Genomic DNA, 25,736 nt, shown 5'->3' on the forward strand with positions numbered 1-25,736 from the left:
TCAAGTATATTACGTCAGATGCCCTTCGTTGCTATGAAAAAAATACATTCAGTGACATTAATGACAATCAATGTTTTAAAAATTATAGAAGTGATGACTTTCAACCGTTAAATATTTATAATAACTGTGTGTTTAATTGTACTAATTTGTACTTACATAAATAAATTACAATAAAATTTTGGTTTTGAACAGTTTTATTCATGAAATAATCGCAACAAATTGCACGGGATCTCTAAAATTAATATAGAATTTTTGCCCTCGTGACACTTTGACATAATTTCACTCGCCTTCGGCGAAATTAAAACTGTCAAAGTGTCACTCGGGAAAAATTCAATAATTTTAGAGCTCTTGTGCAATTAGGGGAGAGTTGAGACAAAACCGGGTACCACTCCAAAAACCGTCTGTATCTTTTGCTATGTGAGAGTAGCAAATGTTTGCTGCAGATTGAAATATTCTCAAATGACTTAAGTTTGATATGTCAATGTCAATTTTTAAAAATATGCTTAGATTTTTAATTTTTTTTATTTTTATGAAAATATTGCAAAATACCCGGTTTTGTCCAACCGGTATGATAAAACCGGGTAGTAACTTAATTACCATGTAAAAAGACTAATGGACAGAAAATAAACTATTTATTAAAAGTATGTGAATAAAAATCGAAAATCTATGAACATAAGTCACAAATAAAAACTTCATCTACATCATCATAGGCACTACAGGCGTCATAAGCCCATTTGGTGCAAGACACACATTTTATCCAGCCTTCCTTCACATTATAATTTAAAAATAGTTAATTGTAATACAGACACTCATCGTCATTATTATATATCTTCTTCCTCCAAACTCTCCAAAATTTTGTTTTTGGTGCAGCCCTTTTTACCACGCTTTTTCTTTTTTTTTGTCCAGTTCATTTAGTTTTAATTTTTTTACGACTGGAGATTTTTTAAAATTTTTCCTACTAGCTTTCTTACTAGCTTCTCCAATAGAAGAAGCCACATGTTGTAGTTAACTAAAAGCAAACAAACCACTCCAGAAACTGGAAGTAACAACAGGTAACAACGGGTACCCGGTTTTGTCAATTTCCGGACTGCCCGGTTTTGTCAAACTCGTAAACGAGACATTAAATGTTATTTAAAATTTTAAGTTATGAAATAATATTCAAAATTTTTGGCCAAATTAAAGGTAATATACTAGGTTACATGTATTAAATTTTGAAATGACCATTAGTTATTCATTAGAGGAGAAAACAGCTATAAACTTAGCTTAAAAATCGAGTTTCCTGCATCAAAAAACAGGTGAGGTCTTACTGCTCCGGCACAGATTACTCAAATGAGGTAGAAATGAATACACACGACTGTTGGTGGTAAAGGGACACTAATTTTAACATTGTCTAATAGATAGCAGCAGACAGTTAGAAGAATTAAGGGGTACCCGGTTTTATCAACCTACCCGGTTTTGTCCAACTCTCCCCTATTACTGATAATCCCAGATCTGCCAACTACTAATCAAGCCATGGTGTTATTATATCGAACATAGTCAATCGTGTGATATTTGGTATACGCTTCCGATAAATGCAGCAAACCATAATACATATCATCATACACAATATACCCTCCTACACTACCAATTATTTCTCGTCTAGATCTACGTCGGCTTCTTTTATTACCAATTCTATACACGTATTGATTGCTAACATAAGTGGGTAGTTTATGAATATTAGCACCTGCGTTCAAAGTTCTGTTCCCATTATTTTTGTTGCTATTATTTGGCTTTTTTTGTAATTTTAAATTTCTCGTCGGCCCATGGACTTTAACTACAACATTAGGCCTTACAGGTATCTTTAAATTTTTCTTCCGTTTCCTAAATCTATTCTGATTTTTAGTTTTTTTGATCCTATTAGCCAAAAAGGTCGCTAAAGCTTGAGTAACAACAGTGTTAGTGGTATTAGTATTTTGTTTTGCCTTGATGGCGTGGATAAGTAGGCATAAGAGGTAGCCTCCGAAAGCTAGGAAAGCTAATGACGTCACAGAAAGTTGGAAAATACTTTGAATTTTATGGCTTTTGCTGTTATCCTTTTCGTAGTATTCTTCGTAGTAGTATGTTGGTTGCGAGTGTCCACCACCCCCTCCTCCACCGTAGCCGCCACGGTCTCTAGACTTAGGTTTTCCCTGCAATGAAAACAACAATCAATGTACATAATGGTGCATAAAAAAAGGCGAAAAAAATTTTTTTTGCGATGGAAAAGTAATATTTCACAAAAGTTGCCCAATAAACTGTTAAATATTTTGGTAAAATCTGGTCGAAATTCGAAAATATCTTCTGCCTCCCCAAGACAATTAAAAATTTTGAAAAAATATTAACAGACGATAAAATTTTTTATTTTGAAACGAAAATGTAATACCTCACAAAAGTTGTTGTTAGCACTATGTTGTTAACACTATGTTAGCCAAGTGCGTTAGTAAGTGTGTTAGCCAACTTTTGTGAGGTATTACATTTTCGTTTCAAATTAAAAATTTTTATCGTCTGTTAATATTTTTTCAAAATTTTTAATTGTCTTGGGGAGGCAGAAGATATTTTCGAATTTCGACCAGATTTTACCAACATATTTAACAGTTTATAGGGCAACTTTTGTGAAATATTACTTTTCCATAATCCATAATTCCTTAATAGGGAACTTGCATAAATTTTTAAATTCGAAAAAAATGTTATAAATCACAACAGAACATAATTTAAAACATGTATCAAAGATAAAAAAGTTTTGTTTGTCTTTCGTTTGGCCCCTAAAGACGATTAAAAATTCAAATTAAAACAGGTGGTCCAAAACGCATCGTGACGTCACTTGGTTTTACATTTACATTTTTCCAATAAAGTAAACAGAATTTTAAATTAGACGTTATAAACGTCAGTAGAAAATACATGTATGTGACGTTACAAGTGTTTTTGATCGATTGAACTATTCATAGAAAATTTGTACTTTTACAAAATGGTTTTATTTTCAATAGTAAACCTTCGTTCCGTTCCTTCAAAAACAGTATAAAACTACAATTTTAACAAACTGGTATATATTATTACAATGTCATACGATAAATGTCATTAGAATATAAATATTTTTGACTTATTCCACGACGATGAGCTTGCCAAATACCCAAGTAGGTAGAGGCCAATAAACTAAAGAAGGAGAAGAAGAAAGAATATACCTAAATATAAGGTTGTGTCTAGGTATACGCTAACGTGTACGCAAATAAAAAAGTTAGAGTGTGAGTGATTTCTTATTTTTTATTTGTTTAGTGTTTGTTTTTAAATTAACTACGGAGTGTGGACAATTATTTAGTTCTTTTAATGAGTTTAAGAACATTTTAAAACAGTACGAAAAAGATAAGAGACTATAAATTAGTATATATTTTTTTTAGTTACAAATGAAATAGTATTACCTAAAAGATTAAAATAAAAGGAAGACCTAAAGCTTTCACAATAATAATTAACTTGTTCTGAAGCTATTATCCTTGTGGCATTTTTGTAATCAACTATTCTAAATGGGAACTAAGCCACAATTTAACTAATAAGATGATTTTATTAACGTTTCGACTTCTAAACCGGATGTCGTTGTCAAAATACAAAATATTATTAAATTAAACAAAAATGTTGTTGCTTAGTAAAAAATTTTTTCTAATAATTTATTTAATCTGACTTATTTTTTGTATTTTGACAATGGCATCCGATTTGGGCGTCTAAACGTTAATAAAATATTTTTTTTAGTTAAATTGTGGCTTATTTTGCATTTAGAATAGTTGATTATAATAATTCACTTACGTATAAAAATTATTTTAACAATATTTTGTACCTACGTGTCATGTCAACTAAATACATATAATTATTTTGCTAACCCAAATATATCTTTTATATATATATACATTGATTTATTACAATTAAGTTTGAAACATCTGAATAGTTCTGCTTCCCTTCCCTTAACAAATATGTTTCTATCAAACAAACACTAAACATATCAAAATAGCATGTACCAAAATATATAGTCACTGCGCAAGCTAAATAATGACGTCACTGGCTTGATGAAGTTTAATTCGCGTCTACCTAACTTTTTTATTTGCGTACACGTTAGCGTGTACCTAGACACAGCGAAATATAACCATAATAAAAACTAATGCAAAACTATGTGACGTCACGGGCCGTTTAAACTATTTTATACCGCAAAAGACTTTAAATATGTATTTCTAAGTTATTACGAGTTTTTGAAGCGTGAAATTTTGGAAATCTCATTTTTAAACAAAACTGAACATTATTATCTAATAAAAAAAAATGTGCAAGTTCCCTATTCCATAATCATCATTTATCATAATCAATAAATATATAGATAGAAAAGTAAGCCCAAGGTTTTGTTCCTATTGTATTCCTATGAGAATTCTAGAAACTGGTCAAGTTTGGAGCGCTGTAAAACCTAGACAAATAAATAAAATTAAACAAATTTATAGTGGAGATTGTTCGTTGAAAAATCCTCTATGAAATCGGTATGATGTTATTTTATTGTAAAATGAACGGAAAAAAAGTTATAATCTCCAAAAGAAACTTCTTAAAAAATTTTCTCTTATTTTTGTTTAACTTTTTTGTTGGTCACTTGACGATAAAAAGTAATAGATATAAAACTGTAGAAAATTTAATTTGCTACATTTTATCTGTAATTAAATTTTCTGTATGGTTGCTAGTTTAGGAGATACAGTGCGAAAGCCCTTTGCACCCCTTTCTCCAAGATGGCGGCAGGGGGACAAGGGAGGCGACCCCAAAAATTTGAACTTAAGCTTCTAATGAATCCCCCTACACACTAAAAAAATAAAATTGACTCCTCTAAGAAATGCAACCCTAAATGTAACATTTCAATGTACTAGACATCCGAGATAATAGTTGATTTTTACAGTGCCGTTTTATGCACTGGGCGCTTGGGGCGGGCGCCCAGGGGCCCGGGCCCCGGAGGGGCCCGTAAGGACCCGTTCCTCTTACTAATAAAAAAGTAAAGTCCTCTAAATAATTTACGTATTTTCCAAAATAGAAAAAAAAGACGATATACCTGCGATTTCAAATGGTCTGATTTTAAGGCTGATGACTTTATAAAAACTGTGAACTTTTAAATAAAAAAGTGATTCCTTAGAACCTTGTAAAAAAATGTTTGAAGATGGAGCAAAAGCTTATTATAGAAGATTAAATAAAAGCAACTTTTATAGAGGAAAACCCAATGGAGGCAAAGAAAAGAGAGATTGGCTAATATACGACGCAAGTGTTAAAGCTGTTTATTGTTACCCGTGCATGTTATTTTCATTTGAAAAAATAGCTTAACTAAGTTTAAACCCACTGGAAACATTTGAATATTTTACTCAAATCTCACGAAGAAAGTAAATTTCATCTGAACTCTATGGTTACATTAATAACAAGATCATCACTAAAAAAATTAAAGAAAAAGATCTTCTGTGTAAGAGGTATATTTATTATAAATAAGAGAGGTATATTAATAGAGGTATAAATAATACAGGTATATTTATTAGAAATAAATATACCTCTTACACAGAATATCTTTTTTTTCAATTTTTGTAATTGATGGTATACAGCCAGCTACAGGAAATTTTTTCTTATGAAGATCATCATTGATTGGAGTTATAGACGCTGCCTTGAAAGAGCAAGTAAAATGCGAAGCTGTCTATTGGATAAACGTCCTAAGAAGAGTTGTTGTCACTACTAAATGACTTGCTTCTCAACGACTAGCTTTCCATTGATGAAATGAGGATTGAACGAGTCATCATAAAGGAAATTACTTAAGTTGTCTTGTATACTAGGCTAAATTTGACTACTTCTTAGCTGAGCATTTACAACGGAATGCGAATAAATGAAAAGGTTGAGTTAGCTATCTGTCTCACCAAATTTGCAATGAATTTTTGGAAGTAATGAAATCAAAGCTTGTGAAAACTTTTGACGCTGTCAATGCTTTAGTTAAAAACTAGGGATCCATCAAACCTATTTTTCCAGTTAAGCAATAACAGAGACAAAAAATTAGCAATTAAAAATGAAGCCAAGACACTGCAGAATAAAATCTTTGAGACATCTCTATTGACACTGATTTGGACAAAAATTTTGGAACTAGTTAATGCAAAACCAATACTTGAACGTGAAGAAACTGTGGACTTAAACGTGTCAATTGGAGTAGAAATAATGACATCTATTTTGAGATTTGTTGGAGACGTAAGAAATATGTCAAGCAAAATTGAACTAGAAGCCAAAAATATTTTTTTGCGAAGACGATAATATGTGCTACAACGATGTTACATCAGCTGTTAGATGATTTTCTACGCTAGATAAAGAAACAGCCAAGACGTCAATTAATACTTTATATGTGGAATATAAAAAATATGTTGATGAAACCAAAGAGAACTTGCATAATGAAATTACCCATTCTATAAAATTATGCCAAAAGTTGAATAAACATTTATAAAATTTGGTGTCATCCAGGATGTAAAGATTGTAAAGGCAACATTTCCCAATATTTTACCTTTACAGCAAGTTTATTTCACGATACCAACTTCTAATGCATCAGGCCAGCGGTCTTTTTCGGCTTTAAAAAGAATAAAAATATATTTAACGCCAAATATGGGTCAAGAAAATCTTGACGCATATCACTATTATTGTATTATAGAAAATGAAGACCTGGAGCAAATGAATTGTGATAGTATTATCAGACAGATTGCTAATACGTAGTCAAGCAAAAAAGTGATCTAATTTTTGTCATATGTATTTTTTAGAATAAATTTTTTAGCTTGTCATGTGTTGTTTTTTGTAACTTTCTGTTTTTTTATACATTTTTAAATGTATTTTTTGAAATATTTTTTACGTTTGCGATTCTTCTTGTTTGCTAAAAATTGTGTATGGATTTTACGGGTATAAATACATGAATGTGTTTTCTTGTAAAAAATCTGACAACGAATAGCAATTAAGGGGGCCCCTAAATATTCAGCGCCCAGGGCCCGAAGTTAGGTTAAACCGGCACTGGATTTTTACCTTCATACACTGTACCTGCCTACTAAGAATTTTCAAAAATTTTGACTTAAAAAATGAAAATAAATGAATGAGGTGAATTTGAATTTATTATTTACTTATGGAAATTGTAACAAACAAATTATCATAGTGAACTGTAATTGTTTAAAACAGTGATGGGCAATGTACGGCCCGCGGGCCAACTCCGGCCCGTGTAAGTATTTAATCCAGCCCGCCGAGGATCCATCTAAATGGATAGTTAGTATATGGCCCGCTTTAACTCAAAACGCATTTTTTCTATAATTTTATAGGCCTCCTCTAGACTTTCTTAAAATTTGTGGCCCCCCATTAAAAAAGTTTGCCTACCACTGGTTTAAAACGTGTAGGTAAACAGTAAAAAATTGACTGGCCGCTAAAATGTCAAGTAAGCAAACATGTGATGTGCCCTCCTGAGTTCTGGGAAAGGTCTTTGTATTTATGATCTTGAATTTTAAAATAAGTTCTGATACGTCCTTAGTGCATCTTTAATAAAAATAAGGACGTCAACTGTACTTTTGGGGCTTGTGTGTATATGGGGGTAGTCACAGTTGATTGTAGTGACAATTACATTTTTACCTAAAATTTTGTTGTTGTCTATAACACCGTGGTCAGGCGCGGATCTAGAAATTCATAATAGGGCATAATAGGGGGGGGGGGGCAGACTTATCTCAAATTACTCAAGTATTATATTTTCCAGACTTTAATACGACTCACACTTACTCTAAGGATAAAATACACTATATAATCGCAGATACCTACGGTATCAAAATGATTGATAGACAATTCACGACTATTAATCTCACTGGTCGTTCTTTACCATAAAGATTAACCTTTCTACCATCAATGGGTAGACACGCATGGATTATCTAATAAAATACAAATTTTTATATCTTTATTGTATCGCAAATTTGAAACGTGACTTTTCATGAGATAAGGTTTATACCCAGTGTAATGTATTAGAATTTTAAAATATCATTTTTATTATTCTTTGAATTGAGAAAATATTTCCGTTGTTTATGATTCCACCGGTACCCAAACAAATGCACCTGCAGATTAGTTTTCAGAGAAGGGTGTTTTATTAGATTTTATGACTTCTTTCAATTGTACTGATGGCTTAAAGTTTAGAGTTAACAGAAAAAAATAATAAATAATAAAAAAATATTGACTCCCCCCCGTATCCGCGCCTGACTGCGGTCATGTATGTCAACCTCTATTTTGAAAAGACACAACCTCCTCAACAACTTGGCGGTTATAGATACACTCTTTTTAACACAATTTCTAATCAGTTTTGAAAATGATTTTCAAAGTGGAAATCGAAACGTTAATTTTTTTAGGTAAAAATATAATAATTGAAGGCTCAATGGGAAGAACAATGAAATGAATGTCTATCTGGAAGCATTTCCGGTAAAATGAAAAACAGAATTACACATTCATCGTTTTTGTCCCTTGTGTTCAATCTTCTGACGTGCTTTTAAGGCGATTCTCATCGTTATTTTCCCTTGGATATTCACAGGATATAGTACTCTTTCTAAGCTAACAGACAGTGGCGTGCTGGTCATATAAATGAATCGGCGTAATCACCGAGAGGCCGCAGCCTCTTGAGGCCGGTCAAATAGGTTTTTTTCACAAAAAGTTTTAGATGTAACAAAAAAAATATTTTTTTAATTTCTAGTCGAATGTTAATTTTCTTAATAATATTAATAAAACATTTCAAAAAAATTCATTTTCTTTTAAATTGTAAAATACAGTTTAAGTAAATGAATAATACTCTGTATACATAAATATATTGCTACAGATAATATTTATTTTTATACATACAATATATTTATGGTTTTGCAATTTCTTTCAAACATCTATGTACTCTGCAGAATAAAAAATGGAAAAACGACTTGCACATTTTTGACTGAATTATTGGAAGTATCGAAAAACTATTTGACCAAGAAAAATCGTTTTTTGATGATATAAGCACTCTACATCCTAGAAATTTTAATACAATAAAAAATGGTACACCTTTAACGGCATTTAAAGCATTTACTGAAAAATTAAGAAATTTTTATCCTAAATACTATATCTGCCACCACAACTAGAGAAGAACTCATGGATTTTGCTAATAAATGGATTGTATTTAAAAATAGGATTTTGCAAAATTTACTGAAATTATAGAAAATTGAGTTAATGCTAAATATGTTCAGTCAACAGACAATATGAAGGATGTTGTTCTGAAGCTATTTTCTTGTGGCATTTTTACAATTTTAACTATTTATAATGGGAAATAAGCCACAATATTATTAAAAAATGATTTTTATTAACGTTTCGACGCCCAAATCGGGTGCCGTTGTCAAAAGTAGTATTTTGTAGTTTGACAACGGCACCCGATTTGGGCGTCGAAACGTTAATAAAAATCATTTTTTAATAATATTGTGGCTTATTTCCCATTATAGATAGTTAAAATATGAAGGATGATATTATTAATTTAAGTAATAATGAATATGAAATAACAAATGACAATGTTGTTGATATCGTGAAAACCTCCGTGTGGTACTTTAACACAAGATCACTTGGAAACATTATACTTTATACTAATGGCTATAGAAAAAGAAGCTTTGTATGAGCTTAAAAATTATGAAATAATCGACGAATTTGCTCAAAAATCTACTTTAATGCGGAAATTATTGATCGAAAGTTAAGTAATTATTTTATAAAATAATTGCAAAAGAATGTTTAAATTATTGCGTTGTTTTAACAGTTGAAATATTGTTAAATTAAAGTATTTGCACTATACTTGTATTTGTACTCTCTTTATACCTTTTTTTTTATAAATTAGTACATAATAATAAACCCAAGTTCTCACTGAAGTTGTTAGTCACATGGACTACAACTTGTGCGTGAGGGTTAAATTTTGATTATAAAATATTGATTTACTAAAATCCAACTTAATACATTATTGACAAATTCTTAAAATTTTATTTTACTTTTATCTTAATTATATCAAATTCATATTATATTTATTCAAAATGAGAGAGCATAGGTTAAGATGGTTTGGCCATGTTCAACGTCGAGACGTTAATCACCCAATACGAAGAATAGCTGAAGTGCAGATTCCTGGAAGGAGTAGGAGAGGAAGACCAAAGAAGACCTGGGGGGAGGCGATAAGGCAGGATATGTTGGTAAAGGCGATTAACATTGATATGACCCAAGATAGAATTGTGTGGAGAAATGCAATTAGGGAAGCCGACCCCGCATAGGGATAAGGCAAAGAGAATGATGATGATTTATTCAGAAAATTATGGTTTCTGCCTTACTGCATACAATATTGTCGTACATGTCATTTATTATTTGTAAGATTGGTTATTTTTAATTAAAAAAATATAGCAAAATAAAAAAAAATCATTGAAATCAAAGTTTTATGTTTGATTTAAAAATAATTTATATTTTTGTTTTTTTTTTTTATTATATAAATAACGAGTAAAACATCCTGATAATAGAAGGTAAAATGAGGATAAGAGGCCGCTTTTCTATAAAATCACCGGGCCGCTTGAAAAGTTCCAGCAGGCCACTGCTAACAGATTGCGAAAGAATCACAAAATAACCTAAAAATTGACGTTCATTGTTTTTCCCTCTGATCCTTCAATTGTTCTTGCAATCAACTCTGGCTAACCCCATAAAAATACAATTAGTCCAGGGCGCATCTGTTTTGAGATGGACGTTGAGAGCTGACTCTTATTTTTTTGCAGAAATTGCTTGGAATTAACTCATATAATAATAACTGAGTCATCCTCCCGCTCAAAAAGGTCCGGAACATTGTTTAAATAATCAGAATGTCAAAAAATGAAGGAAAAATTCGATTTTTTTCTTCGTTTTTTTTTTATTATAACTTTAAAAGTATTCACTTCCGAGAAAAGTTACACTGAAATAAAAGTTGTGTAGTTAAATTTTCGACAATATAGGATTAGCTAAAAATTTTAAAAATTGTCACCCTTGTTGCAAAATAGCAGTAATTGCGAAAAAAATCATAAAAAAACAAGTATTCGCATTTTACGTTTTTCAACCATTTATGTTACACTTAGGACCTTCATATTTTACCCAAAAAACATTGTGATACAGTAAAACAATACCTTAACTATCATTAAGATCGGTTCAATAGATTTTGCAAAACAAATTTTGCAATCCAGCTTTCGCAAAAAAAATTAATTTTTTCAAAATGTTGCAGGACTGAAAATAAAACATATAGCAAGTTGAATTTTTTTTTACACGTAGAAAATTATTGTACCTTTCATTTGCAATTTGCATAATTAAAAAAATAAACATTAATTTTTGGTGCTACGCGCAGGACAGCGGTATTCGATTCACACAAGTTGATTTTCACCAAAATTTCTTTCGATCTTTATCTAATATATTATTTTCTTATTCTATATTTTGTTGTATTTTAATATTTTAATTCTACAAGGATCAAACTAATTTGATTATTGTTTGCGAAATATTGTTTAAACAATTTCATATGTTTAAAAATAATAAACTTTAATTCTCTAAGCTAAAATATATGAACAAAGAAAGTTTTTTTTCTAAAAAATGTGTTATTTCAAAGGACAGAGTATGTGTTTTTATTCGGCAATAAACAAATTTATTTATTTATATCGAAATGTACCAAAAATTAAAATTTATCAATCATTATCAAAGGTCATTGGAATGCCCAATCAGAGCAAACGTATCCGCTGTCCTGCGTGTAGCACCAAAAATTAATGTTTATTTAAAAAAATTCCTGACGCGTCGTGGTAGTTAACCAATTTAAATTTTGCAAATTGGAAATGAAAGGTACTGTCTTCTTCTATAATATGTAAACAAATTAACTTGCCGTCTGCTTTATTTTCAGTCCTGCAACATTTTGAAAAAATTAATTTTTCTTGCGAAAGCTGGATTGCACAATTTATTTTGCAAAATCTATTAAACAGATCTTAATAAAATATAGAGTATTGTTTTATTATATCATAAAGTTTTTCTGGGTGAAATGCGAAGGTCCTAAGTGTAGCATAAATGGTTGAAAACGTAAAATGCCAGCACTTGTTTTTTATGGTTTTTTCGCAATTATTCCTATTTTGCAACAAGGGCGACAATTTTTAAAATTTTTAGCTAGTCCTATATTACAGAAAATTTAATTACGCAACTTTTATGTCAGTGAAACTTTTCTCCGGAAATGAATACTTTTCGAGTTATATTCAAAAAACGAAGAAAAAACTCGAAATTTTCCTTCATTTTTTGACATTCTGATCATTTAAACAATGTTTCGGACCTTTTTTAGTCGGAGGGTAACTCAAATATTATTATATGAGTTATTTTCAAGCAATTTCTGCAAAAAAATATGAGTCACCTCTCAACATCCAAATGTACTAATATTTTTACGGATGCGCCCTGGTCTAAATATTTATTAAAAATATTCATACCTGCAAAGCTAGAGCATGTGGAAACTCTCTGCCTTCCAGTTGTTCTTCAGTATTATTACTCTCTATAATAATATCTTCCTTTACAAAGCCTCTTTGAATTGTTAACAATCGATCCAGTGGCAACTCACTTAAAACTTTGATATCTTCTATATGGGTTAAATCTTGTCCTAGTGAAAAATCACAAAGTAGATTCAAAAAGCCGAAGACGAAAAACTGTAACATGTTTCACTTAGAAACACTTCCAACGGAATATAGTGTATAGTTGGACGAATATTAGTGTCATCTCCTTTTAGAATTTCATGCTTTATGAACTGAAAAAGTTACCAGATGCTAATATACAGTATGACACGTTTAAAAAGTTTTTGCTTCAAGAAATTGTTCTAGTGAAATAATAAATTTAATATAACCATGTTTAGTTTAATAAGCTACTTTTACTGCTTGTAGGTAAATAATTAGAACATAGAACATGCATGAGGAAATTAAAAAACATTATAAACATATTCACTACCAGATATGTATTATGAGAACTCGCTATTGCAGCATCATCTTCATCAATCAGCCAATCGCGTCAACTGCTGGACATAGACTTTCCTCAGTTCTTTCAAGTGTTTTATACACTGGGCCGCTTGTAGCCAGTATCCCGCTATTCTTTTTATGTCGTCGGTTCATCTCAGTCGGTGGTTGTCCTCTGCTTCTTTTATAATTTCTGGCCTCCATTCCATGATTCCTCTTGTCCACCGTCTATTTTGTGTTCTGGACAAGAGCTCTGTGCTTAGCAGTTAAGGCCTATTCGCGTCTGTATTTCAGATGTTTGATTGTCTCTGCTTATCCTCCTAAGTCCATAGGTCCAGCCAGCTGGACAGTGTTTACTAATTTATTACACGGTGACTATTCCGGTTGGACATCGCTGCGTCCTATATTGCTATATTGGACTTCCTATTTATCAGTAAAATTTATTCGTTTAAAAAATTTGACAACAGCGCCTACTTCGGTAGTTTCTTGTTACATGTGGTGAAACTTTTTAAGTTATGATGGTGGCTCCACAAAAATACAGTAAGTTGTAGTGATTTTCTGTACTTTACAAAGTATTGATTGTTTTTAATGTATGTTATCTGATGATTGGACGTATTTGTGGTAAATATATATTTGTAAATAATTACAACTGGACACATTAGCGGTCCTCTAAACTTTTTGTCCAGCATTTTGGACATTGGGACTTAGTTACCAAAATATGTTACCATACTCACGTTTATTAAGTTTAGTTACATATTTATAGTAAAAGGATATTGATAGAATGTGCATTGGAGGCTATTTTGGCAGATAACGATTTTTTCGTCAGTGAAGAGATAACGATAATGATCAAAGGAAATGGATTTACAGGAATTTAAGCTGTATGTTGAAAGGTCACTAGCTCTAGGTGGTAAGCCTGCAAGTGAGAGAAAAGCTAGTGCGTCTATTTCAAGAGAACCGGAGACATCTGAAGATGAAGTGCCCATAATTCCTGTAAAAAAATCTACAGTTGTCCAGTTACCGCCTATAGATGTAAGAAAAACCAGTAGTGACCATTTGCCAATACGTTCTGTCAGCAATAGAAATTCTTACCGCGTTGCCTAAACCTCTTGGATGCACTAAGAAGACGAGATTCTTTTGTACAAAATGCAAAATGTATATGTGTATTTCTCCTGAACGAGAATGTTTTTCCAGTTTCATACTTAAATTATATGAAAGCTAAGTCCTGATGTCCATTATGCTCGACCTGTCATATTACGTTTGTCAAATAATTTTTTTATAGTTTTTATAGATATTTGTTTATTGTTTTCACAAATGAGGAGATAAAATAGAAAATATTGTTAAAATAATAAAAACTCTTTCTTGGGGCTGAAGAGGTTATATTGACACAAATAAAAACCGAAATACGAAATGCCAAAGAAAATTGGTTAAAATCGCAGTGTGAAGGAATATAGTTGTTGGAAAAAACATATCTTCTTATTCTTCTTTTTGTATAGACATGACTTGGTCTGTTTTTTTCAACGTGCCTCCAGTAAGTTGTCATTCCATCGTTTTCGTGGTCTTCCCACTGATCGTCTTCCTATTGAGGAACCGTCTCTCGCTGTCCTTACTACTCTATTTGTTGTCATTCGGCTTATGTGGTCATTCCATTCTACTCTTCTTTTTCATACCCAGTTATTTATGTTCTCCACCTTGCATCTCCATCGTATGTTGTATATCTTTACTTCTAGCTCAGCCCTGACCCATAATGTCCTACCATCGATTTTTACAAGGGTTTTCATCTCCGCTGTTTCGAGTAATCTTTTTGTCCTCTCTGTGTCAGGTCGTATTTCTGCCTAGAGCTTCACGATATTCGATAAAAATATCGATATTGTATTGATATCGTATCGAAAACAAATACGATACCGATACAATACATACCTTGGCAATATTAATGTCGATACGATACTCATTATCTGAAATCAATACAATACTCTTGTATTGTCGATACACTTGCCTCGATTATTGAAAATATCATTATCGAGAAAAAAAATAAAACGCTGCAGTTGTTGTGATTATATTATTTTGTGAAATAGGTATTATTTTACACTCGAGTGCCTGAACTTGAAACTCTTGAGAGTGAGTTATGATTACACTGTTTATATTATAATGTGGCATTTGTGGCAATGTTATGGAAGTGATAGGTCTGGATCCCGCGTATGAAAAAAAAGTTGATTAATAGCAAGCTGAAAATTTGTTAATAGCTTAAGGGTGTCTAGTCGAATAAACTTTGATATATGGGAACACTGAAACAGGGGCAGTTTTAATTGTGGAACAGGTTAAAAATTTGGAACGGTCACAGCACGAAAACGGCACATTTGTTTTGTCCGACAGAACAGACTTAAACTCTCCGAACAGAGATTAAACTCTCATAAAAAAATCAGACTGCTATTTATTACCTGTCATAATTCCTGTCATTTGACATATTCTACATGTTCCACTCATTAAAACGCCCATTTGGTGATAAATAGCAGTCTGATTTTTGCATGAGAGTTTAATCTCTGTTCGAAGAGTTTAAGTCTGTTCTGTCGGACAAAATAAATGTGCCGTTTTCGTGCTGTGACCGTTCCAAATTTTTAACCTGTTCCACAATTAAAACTGCCCCTGTTCCAGTGTTCACACATATCAAAGTTTATTCGACTAGACACCCTTAAGCTATTAACAAATTTTCAGCTTGCTATTAATCAACTTTTTTTTCATACGCGGGATCCAGACCTATGAGTGATGATGACGAAAAAATACTTTTTAACAAATACTGAATTGCGATTTATTCCAAATCTCCGGGGATTTCCCTATCTTTTCAAAAGTAGTTTTTAAACAATACAGAATTATAGTAAGCATTAGTCGACTTCAAAGAAGCATTCAGCCGTATTCAATGTTTACTATAATCTACCTATAAGTTATAAAAAATTCGTAATATTTTTAGAATAATGTCCATTTGCCAATCTGCAAAAGTGGGCATAAAGAGGCTACACAGCTCAGATGTATACTTGTATATTGTATATGTTACAGTTCAAGTTGATTATCCAGTTGGTTGTAGTTGACTATTCCTAGTTCGAGTCAACTCAACCGGCTGGTTTCAGTAAAAGTTGATTATAAATATTATTATTCAACATTTACTAGTAAAAGTAGACTCCAACTAGTTAAAGTATAGGTACTCTTCCTAATGCCATTTAGTAAAAGTTGATTCACACAAACAACCGATTCTAGAAGTTAAAAAATATTACAGGATATTAGGCCAGGAATTGAAGCATTTTGTTTCGCAATTTTTTCGTCCACCAAGGATCATTTTCTATATCATGCCGCTGTACGCTAAAACCTGAGGGGTGGTTGCCACCCCATCTCAGGGAAGGATTTTTAATTACATTTTAACCATGGAAATCGATGGAAATTGATTCTAAGAAAAAAATGTTCTTTGCGTTTTCTTCGTAAAACTAATATTTTTCGAGTTATTCGCGGTTGAAGTAACAGTTTTTCAACGAAAAAATCGAATTTTTTAGAGGGTTTTTTGAGAATAACTAAAAAATATATATTTAATAAAAAACTGTAGCTTTAAAAATTGTATCTTTTAGAAACACAAACAAAATCCTTTTTTATTATTTTTCTACAACAAATACAATTTGAAATATGGCATGTTAAATGTTAGCTTTTTTCGTCAAATGCATAATTTGAAATATTCAAAGCCAAAAAAGGAAATACTTTGCATTTTTCGAGGAAAACTTACAGGATATTTTTTTAAGTATAGGTACAATAATTAGACCTTTCAAACGAAAAACTAGAATAGTCCTCTTGGGAGTGTAATAGAGCATTTCCAATGTATACAGTGCTAGTCAAAAGTCCGTACCCCCCCTCGTATCTTTTAAACGGCTATACCCATAATACTGAAATTTGGAGGGAGGAAATAAACGGACGTAAGCTTCTTAACTAGTCATGACAGGTGACGTAATGATGACAGATGACGTTACAGAGCCACTGTGACCGATAATTTTAAATGGGACCTTATGGCAAGTGATACCTCGTTTGAAAGGTATTAAAAATACCTATTCAGTCATACTAATTGTTTTGGGTTTAAGTTGATTTTGATTTTGGTGAATAAATTAAATAAATATAATATTGTAGTTTCGCATTTAATTAATAAAAATTCAAATGTCCGCCTATGGCTTTTTTGTCAAAAAAGTTGACGTTTTTCAATTCTTTAGTAGTTTTCAAGTCAACGTCAACCTTTTTGACAAGTAATCATAGGCGGAATTTTGAACTTTTATTAATTAAATGCGAAACTAAAATTTTATATTTATTTCATTTATTCATCAAAATTAGCTTAAACTCAAACAAAATTAGTATGACTGAATAGGTATTTTCATTACCTTTCAAACGAGGTATCACTTGCCATAAGGTCCCATTTAAAATTATCTGTCACAGTGGCGCTGTTAAGTCATCTGTCACTATTATGTCACCTGTCATGACTAGTTAAGAAGCTTACCTCCGTTTATTTCCTCCCTCCAAATTTCACTATTATAGGTATAACCAGTGCTGTTTTTGTAACAATATAAGGTTCCGGTACGCAATGGTTCCGGTACGCAATGTTCCTGGGGGTCTGGGGATTGTTCATAAGGGGGGTCCGCCCCCGGGAAAACTTTTTAAATTTATTCTCAATAATGGCGTTTTAAAGCTATTTGGGAGCAAGGGAAAAATTCAGGCATTTGTCTATAATTTTGTTGATTTTTTAATTTTTTGTCCCAAGAGGTGCCGGTACGGCGTACCGGCGCGTACCGTCACAAAAACAGCACTGGGTATAACCGTTCAAAAGATACGAGGGGGGGTACGGACTTTTGACTAGCACTGTATAGGTAATACCATAGAACCGTTTGTTTATATATAAATATATTCCACTTTCCGCATTCAAATCGAAAGACAGAAAAGAAGAAACAAATACCACTTGTTTTGGGTGCTCGGGGGATGATTGCAACAATAGCCCACCAGTTATAGAAAAAGACGAAGATGACAACGATCTCGATGAAGATGACTAAAACAGTATTTGTATTTGTAAATTCGTATTTTTGTGTAAATAAATGTTTTTGTACGTAATTTTTTTTCTGTATAGATCTAGTAATTAATACTTATAAAATTGCAATGTTATTAAGTGTGACTTTTAAGGGTTGAAATATTATGATATTATATCCTAAAGCATAAAACAATCATTATTTAATCAGTCAAAACCAAATTTTACCCATATTTACGTTTACAATGTTTTTATATAATTTTTGACAATAAGGGGTACTTTACAAGCCTAAAAATAATCAGCGCCCTTGAGCATGACATAGAATATGAAGTACAGGGTGAGATGATCCTAATTCCAAATTTTTATGCAAATCGATGCAAGCTGAAATAATTCTTTTAGGATAAATAAATTTTTTATATATAGCTCCAACAGAGGTGGTTTTAAGAGTTGAAATATTATGATATTATATCCTAAAGCATAAAACAATCATTATTTAACTAATAAAAATCAAATGTTGACCATATTTAAGTTTAAAATGTTATTTTATCATTTTTTACAATTAGGGGTAGTTATCACCCTTAAAAACCCAATAGCGTACAACGGCTCAATATAGAAAATGAACTAGAGGGTAAAATGAGCCTAATCCAAAATGTTTGTACAAATCGATGCTGGGCAAAAAAATTGCCAGGTTTTGCCATTTTTTCAGCTTCAATTCCTGGCCTATAATATGTCCAAATCATGATAAGTAGTTGAAACGGTCAAAACAAAGAGACGCACAGTCATCAAAAAAGCACGTGAGATTATACTCGTATAATCCACGTATAATCAACATTTACTGAATCGATCCAGGAATAGTACCTAACTCAAACTAGTAAAAGTTGAATTAAATTTGTCATATCAACTTTTACTACTCGTTTTAGTTGGAGTTGACTTGAACTAGGAATAGTCAACTCTAACTGAGAATCAACTTGAACTGTACAAATGCACGAGAATTCGATGGTATCAAAATCAAACGTGGAGTCCGACAGAGATGTATACTTGTATACTAAACCCTTGCTTGAAAATACCCACGGAATAATAAATAGTAACGAACGGTAATTACTTATTTGATTTGATTTGGGTCCCTTTGTTGTGAATTGGTAGCACCTTTTCATAAGGTAAATTATATAATTTTTTAGGTAAATTAACTTTAATATGTTCTTCTTCTTCTTTCTTTTGTGTGCTTTCTTTTGTCTGCTTTTCAATGTGCCTCCAGTAAGTTGTCATTCCATCGTTTTCGTGGTCTTTCCACTGATCGTCTTCCTATTGGTGAACTGTTTCTCGCCATCTTTACTACTTTATTTGTTGTTGTTCAGCTTATGTGGTCGTTCCATTTTACTCTTTTGTTTTTTACCCAATTATTAATGTTGTCCACCTAGCATCTTCGTCATCTATCTACACTTCTAGCTCTATCCCATGCCATGAAACTTCCACAAATAAAATAGAGATCATCTCTTAGTCCACAAGACGCATGAGCCCAATTTGAACATTTTTTGTAGTTGTACCAGTCTTCACTACTCTCTGCATACTTTTTTCCACATACAACGCAATAATTGGAATAATAAAATAATAAATGATGGTTTTGCTTGTTTTCGATCCAGAGGTTTGCACACCCACTAGACAGGCTGTTTCTACCATTTCAGGCGTCTTCAGTAGCTAACAAAAGCTACTGAAGATGCCTGAAATGGTAGAAACAGCCTGTCTAGCGGGTGTGCAACCCTCTGGATCGAAAACAAGCGAAACCATCATTTATTATTTTCCTTTACTCGGTTTGAGTACTGAAAGTTCCTCTGCTGTCCTTTTCCTAGACGAATGAAGGCGGAATGTGATCGTTTCCCTTTCGTTTTCTATATTCGTCGTCTGCTGTCTTATTAATTGAAAAAGTCGCAGATTAAGGATGTACCAGTAAGAACTTTCAACGCGAAAAGTCTCAGGTTTAAAATACTATTTACCATTTTAATTTTTATTAAATTGGTGGATTCTGCATCTGAGACTCTTCAATTTGTTAATTGGAATAATCTTTAGTTGAAGCGTTGATTGAATACACGAACAATTCGTGTATGGTGTATTCAATCAACGGTTGAAATGACGACTGTGGTATTGCTAATATTTCCATTTCGATCGCTGTGGTTTATAACTACAATTCGTTTCACAGCTCGTTTCACAGTTCGTTTAACACCTTCTTATGAGGATTGTGGATTGCTACGTCTCTAATTCATTTTTATACGGCGATTCTGTGAGTATCGTGGATTTCAGAGAACGTCTAGAAGAAGAAATCTTACCTTTCTTTTTGTGTGCCTTTGGTTTTGGTAGCTTATTTATATCAGTCGCTTTTACCTTGGATCCTTGGATGACGGAAACTGGATAGGAATGATTTGGTTTCTCTGTATCGGTCTGTTTGTTATCTTCGGAATCGTCATCTTTAGGTGACTTAAAACAGATTGTTTCGTCTTAGGTAACTCGTAACTCTTTCCTATTGCTATCGAATAATATTCCATTGTATTTTGTGTATTGATCTTGGGCATTTTTTTAATATATCGGTGTTATTCAACTGGCTTTCCACTCCAGATGGATTTGATTTTCAATTTTTCAAATATTATCATTTCATTCGGATTCTGTGACAAACATGGAGATGAGCGGGATCTGTTGCAAGAATGAAAGACGACAGCTGGAGAAAAAAATTGCTTGAGTGGAGACCATCAGTGCCATGCCGGTTTAACCTAACTTCGGGCCCTGGGCGCTGTAGGTTTAGGGGCCGCCTTCATTGCTATTCGTTGTCAGTTTTTTAACAAGAAAACACATGCATTAACTATAAAGGTTTATTGTAAAATCCATAAAATCTTTTTTTAAACAAGCAAGAGAATAGCAAACGTAAAAAATAATTCAAAAAATCCATTTAAAAACAAAAAAAACAAAGTTCCACAAAACAACACATGACAAAAAAAAACATATTCTAAAAAATACATAAAGACAAAAATTAGATCACTTTTTTTTCTTGACTTGGCATTCGCAAACTGCCATAAGGTAAGTTGGCCAAATAAGGCCCACTTAATGTTTGTTAGTTGTTTTTTGATAAATAAAATCACGATATAAATCTGAAAACCACAGAGAAGATAAATCACATATTTAAATTTAATATGAGATTGTTAAATTTTGTCAAATGTTTTATGAGTTGTTACTTTTTAGTCTTTAAAAAATGGTTGCTTCTGGGCCTAATTAGGAACACCATGTTCTTAATAAGGCCCACTTCATGTTCTTAATAAGGCCCACTTTTTAAATGTGACAATTATGCCTGGTTGCACCAACAGATCTTCAGCTCCAGTTTAGCCCAGTTCAGCTTATGTCGCATTGACGTTCCACGTCTTAAGCTTAGGGTCTATTGGTGCAACTATACATTAATCAAATTAAACAAAGGTGACATGTAGGACATTTATTTTGTAAAAAATAATAGGTACTTAAAATAATTATTGCAAACAGTCTGGACATATGAAAACTAAGTCTTTATCATCTACTGAAAGTCCTACACACTCTTCATGAATATATCGTTTGCAGCTGTCACAAAGTCTCATATCCTTAACGACATCCTCATTGCAGACGAAACAATACCAACTATCTTTTCGTTCTTCTTTGTTTTTTGAGGTTTCAAGTGAGCAGTGTTTATTTTTCTCTTCTCCTTTTTTTAGTTGTTTTTTGACTATTTTTCCGTTTGCCAAGTTTTTTCCTTTTCTTGATTGGTTTTTAGGTTCTTTTTTTAAATTAGCTTCATCAAACAATGATTTTGTGACTTCCTGTGCTCGATAGTTCAGGGATTTCTTTCTAGCACCTTTGCGTTTTCCTGTTTCCAATTCTGGTGTTATTAACACTGCGTTGAAACTTACTGACATTTCGTTTTCTTCTTCTGAGCTGTCATGTACTGAAAATTCATTGTCAGAACCGTCAGAACTCTCAGAGCTATCTTGCGTATTTTTCTCCTTTAGAGCTTTTATTTTATTTTTTCTGTCTGGAGTGGAGCTGCCAATAGGATTATTCGTTGCGGAAGTCGAAGCTGATGGAATAGCAGAATCTTCTGAGTCTAATTTATTTTCTGTTATTTCTGATGGGCAAAAAGCTATGTCAGGAATGACACTCAGATCATACGGGTATATTCCCGTAGCACGAAAACCTAAAATAACATTTGATGCTGCAGTTGCTTTTGGCCATACTTTTGAGAAAATTGTGCCAAACGAAAATTTATTGATCGTTCGATCTGGTTTATTTGTCCAGTAGGTGATAACTTCGTCGTCCCAGTAAGATTCGAAGGCTTTAAATACCGCCTTGTCCATAGGTTGCAGTTCATGTGTGCAATTACTTGGCAGGCAAAAAAGCGTAATTTCATGCGACTCGGCTTCATCAACAATACCTGCATCCAAATGGGACGATGCTCCACCAAAAATAAGCAGTACTCTTCCTATTGGCTTGTACTTAGAAAAATGTTGTACCCACTTAATGAAAACTGGCGTAGTCATACTTCCTTTCTCGGTCATTTCAATAATTGTTCCAGCAGGAAGATTGTCATACCATTCATTCTTCTTTCTTTTTCCTTTGAACAAGATCATAGGTGGAATTATTTGTCCTATAGCATTTCCACAACCGACGATTGACACATTCTCAGCGCGCTCTTGCGAAATCAAATGAACTCGTTTGACACCTTTACGAGCATATACCTGTTGTGATTTATGAAGGTTTAGGCGGCAACCTTTCTCATTAATATTAAAAATGCGTTGAGGGCTTTGCAGGATATCAAGCTTTAACATAACTTCGCGTAGCTTTTCAAAATAGTCATTGACTATGAATCTGTTTAATTTGGCGGCTCTAGCTGGATTCATGAATTGAGATTTTCTTTTAACTACTTCGGGATATCGATTTAAAAAAAGTTTGAGCCATTTTCGACCAGCTAAGTTTTTATCGATAAAAGGTGCAGATATGCCATTTCTTTGGCAATATTCATGGGCAGAACGTCTTATCACTGTTGATGTCAGAGGCATTCCAACGTCAGCTAGCCTAAAAATTCTTCCACACAACTCAGATTCTTGTTGGGGGGTTAAACATGAAGGGCGCCCAAGTTTCTTTTCCGCTTTTCCACTAAGCAAATGATTCCTAAGTGTTCGACGGGCAATATTAAATTCTTTGGTGGCTGTTCTTACTGACATCCCATTTTTAACTGCTTGCTAAGGCCAAAGCCATTTGTTCTTCAGTCCATAAAGCTCTAGGCATTTTAAGCTTTTTAGTATTCTTTCTGAAACAAAGTTAAAAACTTATAAAACGTGTTATTGTAGTGGTCTTAACAAGGCCCACCCGTAGTCTTATAATAAGGCTCACCCGGGCCTTATTAGGAATACTGTAGGGGATCAATGTTTTTTAGACATTACCATTATTTACGTTTTAATAAACATAAGGTACTTCAGGTACTATGAAAGTACAACTAATAAGTACACAAATGTCATGCAGAATAAAAAAAATCGCACTCATAATCGTATTAAAATACAAAAGCATACTAACCTCAATATTAGATTGGATATTTACCCATTGACCACTGTAAACGAATGATCATATAAAAGCGACAGTTCGCGTCGCTGCTCAACTTAGTGTAACAATTTGCACATAGATGGCTCTACTGCGTCTGTACATTGCAGCATACTGCCATTATTTGTCCATCCTGAGGAATAAGGGCAAGGGCGAGTGGGCTTTATTAGGAACCGGACTTTATTTGGCGAACCTACCTTATAACATTATCTCACAATTCAGTTTCTCCAGTTTTTCATTCTCTTATATACAATAGTGATAATGTGTCTAGGTTTTCTTGACCCAAATTTGACTTTAAATATGTTTTTATTCTTTTTAAAGCCGAGAAAGACCGCTCGCCAGACGCATTACAAATTGGTATCGTCAAATAAATTTGCAGTAAAGTTAAAATATTGGGAAAAGTTGCTTTTACATCCTGGAAGAATAAAATTTTTCATAAATCGTATGATGTTTATTCAAATTTAGGCATAACTTTACAAAATGGGTAATTTCATTATACCTACAAGTTCTCTTTGGTTTCATCAACATTTGGTTTTCACCAACATTGGAGGATGGGGCCAAGTAGGGAAAATGTAAATGTAAATTAAATGTAAATGTAAAATTAATAATAAAAGATTATTATTGTAAGTTTTGAACATATTTCATGTCATGGGACATGAAATTACGTGTGGCAGGGATAACCAGACACATGAACTGGATAGAATAATCGTTCTTGGGTGGGCAGCATTTGGAAAACTGAGAGAAACTTTTAAAAGTGAGTTGCCCACATGCCTAAAGAGAAAGGTATTTGATCAGTGCGTCCTCCCAGTCTTGACGTACGGATCAGAAACACTTACCTTAACTAAAGCCTCGGCTACCAAACTAAGAGTAACGCAGAGAAGAATCGAGCGCTCAATGTTAGGAATAACTCTGCAAGACAAAATCAAAAACGAAGAAATCAGGAGAAGAACAAAGGTCACTGACGTCATCGAAAGGCTAGCCAGGTTGAAGTGGAGATGGGCAGGACACATTGCCAGAATGACAGATGGAAGATGGACAAAAAGGTTATTGGAATGGAGGTCAAGCGAAGACAAGAGAAACGTCGGTCGACCGCCTACAAGATGGACTGACGACTTAAGAAAGCTAAATAAAACTGGATGAGAGCGGCGCAGGATAGACGTGGTTGGAAACGAGGGGAGGAGGTCTATGTTCAGCAGTGGACATTTAAGGCTGAATGATGATTGTAAGTTTTTATTATTACCTCAAATGCCATTAAAATAATAACAAAGTTCTTTTACCGAGTTTCCGGTACTTTTCGCAACCTCGTTTTCCATTTAGGTTCAAATGGCCACTTGGGTGCTACGTAACGTTTAGGTAGGGGGAGGGGGGTACAGAAAAATCTAAAATTGTAATTCTAAATCAAAGAACCCGAATAAGAGCCACTTTTCGAAGGATGTTTAAAGTATCATGGTAACAGAGAAACCTACGTTTCTCGGTCTTATTGTATGGTGTCGAGTCTTGGACTGTGAATAAAATCGATCTAAATCGTCGGAATAAAACATGACGAACTGATGAAAATATAAAATTCAATTGGTCTAGACAGCAGAGATCGCCGTATAATAAACAATATCTATTACGAACAAACTGCAGCTGTTAGAGTAGGGGATCAGTTAACAGACGACATAAAGATAAAAAGAGGTGTGCGACAGGGATGTATATTGTCCCCATTATTGTTCAATACATATTCAGAACACATTATGAACCTAGCGCTAACGGACATAGACGAGGGAATACTTATAAACGGAGAACGATTGAACAACATAAGATACGCTGATGATACTGTCATTTTTGCAGACAGTCTTGAAGGTCTGCAGACACTTGTCTCCAGGGTGGCAGAAGTAAGTAGCAGGTTTGGGCTTGATTTTAACATCAAAAAAACCAAATACATGGTTATAAGCAAAAATAGGATACCACCTGGTCAATTACTAGTTAACCAACAACCTATAACACAAATCACCAACTTTTGTTATTTGGGTGCAAACTTAAATGAACAGTGGGACCAATCGATGGAAATTAAGATAAGGATCGAGAAAGCAAGATCA

The 25,736-nt window shown here is 33.0% G+C and overlaps 1 protein-coding gene across 1 annotated transcript; it reads right to left on the reverse strand.

The window, feature by feature from the left end:
• Positions 1 to 617: 617 nt before the first annotated feature.
• LOC114341397 (uncharacterized) lies at positions 618 to 12,813 on the reverse strand. Its single transcript, XM_050660012.1, has 2 exons — positions 12,507 to 12,813; positions 618 to 2,168 (listed from the first exon to the last, which is right to left on the reverse strand). Exons 1-2 carry the CDS (start codon positions 12,726 to 12,728, stop codon positions 1,506 to 1,508), a joined length of 885 nt encoding a protein of 294 aa, XP_050515969.1. The 5' UTR covers positions 12,729 to 12,813; the 3' UTR covers positions 618 to 1,505.
• Positions 12,814 to 25,736: the final 12,923 nt, after the last annotated feature.

This window comes from Diabrotica virgifera, chromosome 1 (genome assembly GCF_917563875.1).
Source record: "Diabrotica virgifera virgifera chromosome 1, PGI_DIABVI_V3a".
In the NCBI taxonomy this organism is placed as follows: Eukaryota; Metazoa; Arthropoda; class Insecta; order Coleoptera; family Chrysomelidae; genus Diabrotica; species Diabrotica virgifera.

What these genes read in the sequence shown, in the direction of transcription:
- LOC114341397 (XM_050660012.1), bottom strand. Translation starts at nt 12,728, where the DNA reads ATGTTACAGTTTTTCGTCTTCGGCTTTTTGAATCTACTTTGTGATTTT. An exon ending in CACATGCTCTAGCTTTGCAG is followed by an intron (nt 2,169 to 12,506) that starts GTATGAATATTT and finishes TTTTCATTGCAG; the next exon opens with GGAAAACCTAAGTCTAGAGA.